Genomic DNA, 10,824 nt, shown 5'->3' with positions numbered 1-10,824 from the left:
ATATGAAATTGAATTGGGAATTATTCTCACTTAATGATGCAAAGGATGTGTTCTAGAGGTTCTTGTCCTGATAAACTAGATCAAAGATGCCATTTTGTAACTCATGGAGTTTATAAGAAATACTATGATTACTTACTTTATGTCATTGCCTCATATTGAATATGACTTAATATGATTGAAGGACATATTGCTTTGTGGAGAACTAAGCTTGGCTAAACGATACTTAATCATGAAAGCCTCACTTATGTATATGTTCAGAAAGTGGGGCATGACACTTAAAGAGTTGTAGTCATATGATGATAGTTCAAAGAGAAACCAGGAATACTTAGAATTTCTCGAGAAAAGGAAAGAAAGTATGACTTCTAGACCTAGATACCAATGATATAAACCAACAAAGGAATCATGGCGTGGAATCTAGTTTTATGTAAATGATGGAGCGGTGAGCTAGGAATGTTCTATGCAAGAACTGTTGCCTACTCTACAACTATTGCTAAGTACACCATCGTTTTTGAAGTCGCATTGGAAATTGTTTGGATCAGAAAATTAGTTTCTGAGTTATGTGTGGTTTGCAATGTGTTCAGTCCAGTGAATCTCTATTGTCAATAGTTGATCTATTGCACAAGCACTGGGTGCATTGGTACCACCATAATTTCGAGCATGTACTTTGATATGGATACATCATTTGAACTGAATGGAGAAGTGATGTAAATATATGCAATTAATATTGGATACATATCAGATTGGATCTGTTAGCTTGTCTTATCCTTCAGCCTGAAAGAAGATGCACTATCAAGCAATAGGTATTGTATACCTATGTGACTGGCTCTAGTGCAAGTAGAAAAGTTTTGGTGATATGTCGTAAAGACGATCATAGGGATGATTGTATCACTTCTATGTCTATGTTGTCTTGAGTAATTTGTTACTATGTTCCTTGAATGATCATTATAGATATTGATCACCAAGTATGTGACTTACTCATGAGACTCATTATTTGATGTCATTCTAAAATAGTTTCTGGTTTCATATCATCATATGGAACAATGATGATTCACAAACCATCACTTGTATTGATTGATGATCATGTTTCATAGATCATAGATATGAAGATATCAAATCAATAATGTAGGCACATGTTAGCGAACATGGTGTTGGACAGACCCACCTCGAGACACTGTTGGGATAGTTATATGAAGTGCCATTAGTTGTGGTCTTGAATGGTGTACCTGCAGAATCCTTTGACCTGAGATCATTATTGATTCTAGAATGTGTAGTAACACACTTAGGGACTTTCAAATGCTATTCTATAACTGTGTAGTTATAAATGTTGCTTTCAGCTATGTTATGAAACATGTTATGGGATGTGAGCGATCAAGATGAAAAATTTTCCTCCTAGATAATAGGAGAGATATCTATAGGCCCCATGAGGTAGTTGGATTGAGAAAATGTATGACCATATCAATATAATTAAAGAGTTAATTATGATGAATCCACTACTTGATCGAGTGAATGGTCGAGCTATCACAAGGGTGGCACGAATATTGCTTATACTTGACTGGTATCGTGTGGTAAAAGGATTAGTGCATGCGTATATCAAGGTTAAGTCGATATGATCTTTATGTGTGCTCAAGAGTCAATATGTGCTGCTAGTTACCGCTATTGACTTGTAATTCAGAAAGGGTTTTTGGGTAGTGACCATTTACACATGAACCTAACGGGTCACACACTTAAAGGGATGAAATTTAAAACTTGCATAAGTCGACTCTAGTGCAAGCGGGAGATTGTTGGTGATATGCTCTAGAGGCGATCACGTATGCAGATTGGATCTACGAATAGGATTTAATATGATTGAATGTTCATTAGGGTTTAGAGTCATAATGGGATTTAATGAGATTAAAAGCTCATTAGTTTACTCTATATAAGAGAAGGCAAGGGCCATGAGCGTTAGAGCTGATTTCGCCACCAAAACCCTGGCCGCCACCTCTTCCCTAACTCCCTATAAAACCCTAGTCAGGCGCGTGGTGCTAGCACACCGGCGTACGACGTTCCATCCTCGTACATGTGGATACCATGAAGGTACTGCTGCGGTTGTTGCGGTGCTGATCGACGACAAGGACACTAGCACGGGTTCGACTACTTCCTCATCGTGATCGAGGACGTGGTTGAGGCTTCATGTTCGTGGTTGACGTGATCGACTACTTTCTCTACATGGTCGCGAAGCTGATCGAGGATGTGGTGCCCGTGATCGGAACTGATTGGGAAACTGCTCGAGGAGCGTGACCACCTTCTCGGAGCTGGTCAAGGAGCATGACCACTTTCTCGGAGTTGGTCGAGGAGTGTGACCGTCTGCGCGGAGCTAGTCGCAGATCTGATCGAGAAGCTGCTCGAGGAGTTTGACACGCATAATATTGAATCAGTCTACTCCAACTCTTCTTCCGCTGCACTGCGTGTTAAGTGATAATGATCTATGATCTACTTGCATGATTTCCTATGTGAATGCGGTAGAAAAAAATATTTTTAGGCTACTGTAGCCAATCCGTTCCCTAACATGGAAGTGGTGATCATGTATTGCAAGGCTATACAGATGCAGATTATGCTAAAGATAAAGACTCCAAAAAGTCTACATCGAGATATCTGGTGCAAGGGGACCAGTGTCATGGCAATCAAGGCTGTGGAAATGTATTTCATTATCAACTACAGAGGTTAAATACATAGCAACAGCTGAAGCTTGCAAGGAAGTGTTATGGATGAAAAACTTCTTACAAGGGTTGGGCCATAAGCAAGAGAAGTTTAATCTATTTTGTGGCAACTAAAGTGCCATTCATCTTGCTAAGAATCCAAGTCTTCATTCTCGAACCAAGCACATTGAGGTAAGATATTATTGGATTCAAAAAGTGGTGAGTTCTAAATTGCTATAACTTGATAAAATCCATATCGACATAAATGGTGCGGATATAATGACTAAACTTCTGTCCAAGGGGAAGCTGCAAGTGCACAATAAGATAGCAGCAGTGCCCCCTCATGAGTTGGAGGGGGAGATATGTTGAGAAATCCTCCTCATGAGGTGGGCAATGAGGAGAGTATTAAGTTTTAAATGAGCAGCCCCACATGTAAGGAATGTGTCTCAAGGTGTGGGTACTACCTTGGGCACTTTCTAAACTACTCTATTTAGCCTTATGGGAGAAGTAGAAGCTGCTACAGAACACGGAAAATCAGAATACGAACAAAAACAAGATTGGAGAAGAGAGAAGGTAGAGAGAAAAAGGAGATTGGAGAGGAGATCTTGCAAGCAAGTAAGGGGATTTTGTTCTTAAGGTTGTGAACTCCACATCCACACCTTATTTTCTCCTATCTATTATTCCACCATCATTGGTGAGGTTCTTCCAAACTCTATGCTTGTTGCCCCCCCCCCCCACCCCCCAAATCTTGTTATCATCTAAGATGGTGAAATCGTAATGTATGTGAGCTTCTAGTGCTATCTAGAGAAGACTTTATGTAATCCCATATTAATATAGTGGAAGAGATTTGGCTAGGCTAGGTCATGTGGTTTTGATCCCAATTTAGGGATTTTTCATGTTAAAAATCAGATGTCCATTTGGTTAATGTGGCTGCTGCTGCCTATACCCATATATGTGTAATGCATATGTTTCCATTCATAAGTATTAAAATGTTCTTAAGCTGATTTTAGATTATGTTAAAATTATTGTTGCTTCCGCTGAACTAACAAACTTTGTTAGTGTAACAATCCCAACGGCCTCGACCCAGTAACAACAGTTTGAGCAAGTGGACAGCACAAGGATCAGTGTGATCCTTCTGTCCGAAAATGATGAAGGGTCGACGTGTCTCTGCTTACGTAAACAGCGGAGAATCACTTGTCGATCTGGAATGCATCGTAAATACCCCGGGCAGAGCATGCATATGTGATACGCCGGTTCGAGTGTTAATACAGGACATCGGATGGAAATGGCGCCCGAAATGCAGCCTCAGGCTGGCAAAGTTCGGTGGTGCTGACTGCGACCAAAGCCTGAACCCTTTCTTGGGCACGACCAACGCCGGAAACTTCACCCCCTCCCAATTTTACGTGCTCCACTTAAGTTGTCGTATTCCTCGATGAACCGCTTGAAATGTCAGCACCGGTGCTCCTTTGCCTTCCGAGTGTGCACACACGTGCACGTCCAAAAGCATACATCGATGTCCCACTATTTTCAGCTATCTCACGCGCTTAAATTCTTTTTTCGGAAAACGAGTTTACGTTCGCCCATTTTAAGGAGAGTTTGCACCAGACACTCCTACGCACGCGTCGCCAGATTTCCGTATATGCTGCAACTACAAAAAAAAATGGCATCGAATTGCCAATGAGTTCTTGGAAGCAACTTGTACCCTAGTCCAAATATATCCACCGTCCATGGTAGTACTAGCGTGACATGATCTCTCCTTGCGGTCACATGGGAAAACCGTTTCCTCTGATTAGGGACACCATTATTGACCCTGGGCCAGGCAGAGGAGAGCAGCGACAGGGAGCCCCCGCTAACCACCACCACAATCTGAAGATTCACCTGTCCAGCAAAAGGCATGAATTAGGGAGGACAGGCCGCACGAGCCATTGCATGCCAATATGCCATGCATATGATCCTTTTCATCTGATTTGACCAAAAGGTGGTAACAGATTTGCATGATTAAGCAAGTGGTCTAACACGGCCCTGCAGGATTCTACTGTAAAGGTTCTCAAAGTCTATGCCGGGTCCTTTTCTGGTAAAAATGTTTGAACGGCTTCAACTTGGCTTAATTTCTGCTGGCCGTGACGACCCGCGATTTCATCTCAAACTTGTTTACTTATTTCTGCCTTTTTCTCTCTATTGCTTTTTCTTCTTTTTTTCCATACCAAACCTGCATTGTTACACTTACGAGTTCTTAAGAAATCTTGGGCGATAAGCTTGTGCTGAGTGCGCGGACAGTTCTTGAGTAGAGACCAGCGAGGCAGAGAGGATACGGGGCCGATTGGCAGAGCCCACAGACCAATTTTCAGAGTGAAATTAGTGAAAGCTCTGACCAACGATAGTTTATAGTTTTCAGTTCACAGAGTAATTCTATGGGAGTAGTTCCCTAAAATAAATTAGATACCAAGAGCTGAAAAACCTAGTTCTCTTGCTCTATAGAATTTATTTTAAATAATTACTTTTAATCATATAATAAAAAACATTTTACATAGATAAATTAGATACAGAACTCTACCAAACAAGCCTGATGAGACTGGCACCACCTCTCGCTGTCTGCCTTTGGGGAGCTGCCATGGAAGGGCTGCACCTGCACCCATGAACGTAACCTGCACGGCGCGAATCAATCAGAACCTGGCCGGATGCCCTTCGGTTTCGTCCCCAAGGAGCACGGCAGAGAATCTCTGTCGAGCCAGGTGTAAGTGGCAGTTGCCCCAGGCCCAGCTCGCTCCCTGCCGCGCGCGAACCCGACGGGACAAGTCGATGAGAGCGAGCTTTTTCCGTTCCATCCCGTGCGTGCTCCTCGGGCACCCAGGCGACAGGCGAGCTGCTATAGCCCTCTTCATTTCCTCGTGGACATATCGCGTACGTGGCAGTGATCAGCTGCTGTCCAAGTGGCGGAAGGTGCAATGCATCGATCGGCGTGGGTTCTTATCCTCGATGCCAAGTGCGAGAGTGCAACTGTGGTCTGTGCAAAGCATATTCTAGGGCTACCTATGCGAGGTGAGCAGTACTAGGGTGTGGCACGTAGAGGCTGGACCAATGTCGACAGAACGAATGGCAACCAACGGCCACAAGAGAAGGCAGCATTTTGATCGTGAGAAAGGGGAAAGCTCTCGTATCATGTGGACAATTGCATAGAAGGCAGCATACAGAAGTAAGGAACCCAGGACCAGACCTTCGTGCTCTGCTGCCCCCATACAATGCATGCAAAGAAAGAAGCGAACGTTCATCCTCCCCGAGAGGCATATAGATATGGCCAACTCTCTCCTATTTCCTTTTCAGCAAAAGAAGTTCCCGATCGAGCTTATCTCGTGATCCATAGCTGATCAGCACGACCCTACTAAATTTGCAGCAGCTGCAACGACGACGGCCATTGGCAGGATTGCATAGAACCATTGGATAGGATAGTGCATCTCTGACACGTTGTGTTCTGATCTCTTTGCAGACTGCATCAGGATCACTTCACGTTTCTGCAGTGCGTTTTTTTTTTTCCTGCAGGAACAAGACGTTTCAGCAGCCAGGTTTGCAATGATAGGACTAGTGCCAGCCTTAGGGCCGGATGCGTTTATCTTGAGTCCGCCCCTTGTTCACGCAGGCCGTTTGGATTTGGATATGCATGGCCTGGCCCAGCAATTCAGTACCTCCAAGGCTGCTACCTGTCGTTCAACTAGGGGTCTACGACGCTACGCTGAGAGCAACCTGATCCCGGATACCTATAATACGCTGAGTATTAGGTAGAAGCATTTTAATTATTTATATGTACTGTTTTAGTCTAGTTCGATTGATATAAATATATATCTACAGTCTGACTCGACGAATACAGACTCTTGCATCCGTTCATGCAAACGGTTAACATGTCAGTATCACAAAATCACATTTATACGAGCAATCAATCACAATCTCAACTCTGACATCTGCTCATACGATCTTAAATTTAATCAACTAAATAAAAACTTAACCTACCAAAACAGATACAACTAATTAAATACTCTTTTTCAACAAATATGACTCGCTTAAACTGCATATATACGAGTAACCAATCACATAATCACACCCTTAATACCTAGTACCAAAATTTTGGTATATTACCTCTTAGTTATAATTCTTGATAAGGAGGGTAAAAATGCTCGTCAGAGAATAGAACATGACGCATACATATAGCTAGCTCAATGGCAGAAAACGGCGACGACCCAAAACAGCCAACAAAATACATTGCAGGAATGAAGGTTTTAGCCAAGATATGTTAGTAACAAACGAAGAACAATACAAGTGCGCATCCTCAAAACCAATCGGGAGTCCCTCCAGACAACAAGAGAAGTTATCAAGCTATTAGGAAAACAACCTCTTGGTTGGTTCCTCGAGAGATAGTTTATGCGCTTCTCATTTCTCCAACATGTTACGAAATGGCTCCAAAAGTGTTCCTTGGGTAAGAACAGGAACTGAGAACCAGCAGCATATATGCTCAGTCTACTCAGAGCACATCAGAGGAGAAACCTGCTTTGGCTAAAGATGCACTGCAGTGAAGGGAGCCGGAACCACAAGTACAAGACATAACTCCAACTGTTAGGGTTCAAACACTCATTTCCATTGCAACATATCTTAAATTTGCTCTTATAAAGCAAATGATATTCAATCAGGCCCAAACAATGACAGTGTTATTACATCCAAAATAACGTTTGGTTGTCATGCCCCGCTTGCATACAGGCGAGTCCACTCCTTCGCTGCAAAACCCAATGCCTTGTTAGGACATCAAGAAAATAAAACGGGGAGGAAAGAGTGTCCCTTTGTTCATGGCTTTGTTTACTACATCTACAAGTACCTGTCTCGACAGCTTCAGCTTCATTGGCTTTCCAGTGTTTTGCAATGTTGTCTGAGAGAGGATCATCTGGATTTGGAGCACTCAGCAGTGCCTGGATGCTGAAGACCAAATATTGTGAGGGCAGTAAGGTAGCACACTAGTATGGTAGACATCAGAGAAGTACAAGAAACACTCTGGGAACTAACACTAAGGAAAAATGGAAAGTCATGGTTTTATAGTGTAGAGGAGTAGCATCATATATCATCATCCGCAGATATATTTGGCCAAGCCAAATAAGCAATGAAATATGTAGTTACCTCAACAGAACTGTACGAATCTGAAGAGCTGGACTCCATTTGTCCTTGAGAATGTCAAGGCATATCCTACCAAGCTGTAGGGAAGTTCATCAGCCATTGCCAATGAGTCATCATTAAAAAAAATAAAAATCGCAAAGAATACTATTTTCCTTGCCCACCTTGTCAATGTTGGGATGATAAATTTTAGTAAGAAATCTAACCTGCAGCAGAAGCCAAAGTAAAATTACGTTCAGGTTACAACACAGCGACAAGAGATAAAAAATTACAAATAGAATAGCTCTAACTAAGTAGGTTAGATGATGGTAATCCTAAAACAGTCGAGCATATAAACCTAGAAAGTATAACAAAATCAGGCCTAGGAGGTGACAACTAAATTTTTAACAAAGCAAAACCCATTTCTAACAGCATGCACTGTACTAGTTATTAAATTAGGAGTATTATATAACGATTCATGTGCCAATACACTTATTTAAAAAAGGCAAGTGTTAAGTTGTGTGAAGAGATCAATGAAGCTAACAAAAGAACAATATAATATGCAGGTCAAAGTACTAAAAAATGCTAGTACTGATTTTTCCAGTAAAAGAAGTAAAATAATAGTGTTCCTGCTCGCTAGGTTTATTGTGTGAATTAATGAGTAGAAGTTAAAATATAAAATATGAGTTGGTTCCGGCGTCACCTATTCCCCCTACTCTCCTCTTATCTAATAAAAAACCCTAAAATTCGAATAATTTACCACTTTTGCCATCCACTCTCATCCTCCAGCCTCCCCGTCTCGATACCGGCTACGGATATGGGACCTATTTTACTAATGAAAATAAATAAAGAAATTAGGAGGAAAATTAGCAGATAATCTCCTCCTTTTCGGATCACATATGAAATCAAACTACGACATCGTTCTCGACGTATTCGGCGGCCCTCCTATAGAGCATCCACATCTCTATATCTTGAGTTTGTGCTTGATATTACCACGTACAATGTTTGTGTTTTCGTTACAGCGCACGGGCACTTAGTTAGTAGAAGTTAAAATAAGACATTGGCTCCACCAAACAGGAAGGGGAAAACATTGAAATGCATAAGCAGCACTAAGTGGACAAAGTTCAATGCAAGGTTCATCCACTGAAATTATATCCCAAAATCACTTCTGTTTGTAATTTTCATTATTTGTGCAACTGTGTAGCATTTCTCTTCTCGTCGATAACATAATGAAAGGGTTAATTATTATAACAAAAGAAAATGTATCAAGATCATGATAGGATTTCAAGTTATGCAGGCAGTATTAAATTTATCAAACAGTTGCAAGTAGAAAAACAAACCGTTCATTAAAATCTACCGTTACAGCCAAACACATACAACAGGGAAATATTAATGCAAACTAATAATTTGGAAAACTAACATTAATGATTGATCAAGAAATTACTTTTGGAGCAGCCATCGGATATTCCTCAGGTAAGAAAAGTTCAAGCTTGAAAACTCCACCTGTCCAACAAATAAGTAGAAGAAACTATATCAGGAGACCAGATGCAAATGAATAAACGAAACAAGGTTCCATAAAACATTAAAGCCTATTATCAAACACAAATAACATATACGATACATATTAACCAAGTTAAAAAAATTAGTACTAGCTACATAGAGTACTCTTCAACAGTATGTAAACAAGTTGTTATTTGCATCCTTAGTTATATACATGCACCTCATTTCAATTACTCTGTATTGCTCATAAACATGGTATATAATCTCTGTTGGGAGCGTATCAGCAGCTTGTATGATCACAAAAGGGCAAAAGGAAATGCAGTAGATTCAGGTTATAGGCAAATTACTTAATATGACACAGGCATGAACCTAACATGGAAGAGTCAAAACTTGTTCCATGGATCATGTCGAAATTAATTGCATGTGTGGTGACATCCCTGTGTGACATAATTTATAGAACCCTGGAAGCGCTCAAGCAAAAACCAGGTCCACTAGAAGTCTAGCGGTTGTACTGGCACTTGTCGCAAATGAATATGTAAGCCTGAATTGTTGCATGCTCATAATAAAAGCACAAAGCACTACTACTGCATGTACAAAGACACAATTGAATTGAACCAGCACATGGTGGCAATCATTTAGGAGAATGGCACCGTCCTATTCAGATAACTTAAGTTTCCAAGCGTGTGCATGAGCTATCCATACTGTTGAACTAGCGCTACTCTCCTAGCAGTAGACCATATTAGTAGTCCATAAACAATTGCAACTTCTTCACAAACAAAAAGAGGCATACATATTACCAGTACAAAGGAACGGCGGGTATAATCCACGAAACACGATAATACTAAACACAACGCAGTACTTAATCCACATTTCTCAGCATAAACATTGCAGCATCAGAAGCACACAACAGCCAAATGATACACCAATATCTCAACTAAAATCTGAAAAGAGGAACACCTTCATAAGGTGACTGCGTGGGGCCAAGGATCATGACATTGAAGTAGCGCATGTTCTCCTCGGATGGCGACGCGCTAATCCCTGGAGCTGCACGCATGGGGGAAAGAAGGCGGAATCAAACACCACAGGCGAGACCAGAACACTAACAGCAGACACCGAATTCCGCCAAAATTCTAAGAAAGAATCTCGCAAAAACAATAACCAGGCACCTGGCTCGCTGAGAAGCCGCTGCGTCTCCTGCACAGATCCAAATTCCAAACAGATTAATCACCACAAAAAAAAAGTATCCGATTCCATCGAGCAGGAGAGGGCGGAGATAGATCTGGGGGTAGCGGGAGGGGCGACCAGATCGCGAGGCGCACCTTGATGATTCGGCGAGGGAGGTTGCTGTTGGCCATGGAGCCGGGCTGGATTGAGCAGGGCTAGAGGGGCGGGGACTGCCTCAAGCTTCGTGCGGCGATGGAGAAGACGAGACGAGACGAGACGAGGGGCCGTCTATGGGCGACCGAGATCCCTCGCGCGTCGTCGCTGACGCATGCGAATGGGCAGCGACGGACGGACGGAC

At 41.9% G+C, this 10,824-nt stretch overlaps 1 protein-coding gene across 1 annotated transcript; it reads right to left on the bottom strand.

Annotated features, from left to right (window-relative positions):
- Positions 1 to 7,277: 7,277 nt before the first annotated feature.
- Positions 7,278 to 10,824, bottom strand: LOC133885408 (ubiquitin-conjugating enzyme E2 36). The gene is made up of 8 exons (XM_062325118.1): positions 10,622 to 10,824; positions 10,469 to 10,496; positions 10,260 to 10,346; positions 9,247 to 9,305; positions 7,988 to 8,029; positions 7,830 to 7,903; positions 7,534 to 7,631; positions 7,278 to 7,435 (listed from the first exon to the last, which is right to left on the bottom strand). Exons 1-8 carry the CDS (start codon positions 10,655 to 10,657, stop codon positions 7,398 to 7,400), a joined length of 462 nt encoding a protein of 153 aa, XP_062181102.1. The 5' UTR covers positions 10,658 to 10,824; the 3' UTR covers positions 7,278 to 7,397.

The sequence above is a fragment of the Phragmites australis genome, chromosome 11 (assembly GCF_958298935.1).
Source record: "Phragmites australis chromosome 11, lpPhrAust1.1, whole genome shotgun sequence".
Lineage (NCBI taxonomy): Eukaryota > Viridiplantae > Streptophyta > Magnoliopsida > Poales > Poaceae > Phragmites > Phragmites australis.
The sequence above is the reverse complement of the archived record's forward strand: the minus strand, read 5'-3'. Positions and strand labels throughout refer to the sequence as shown.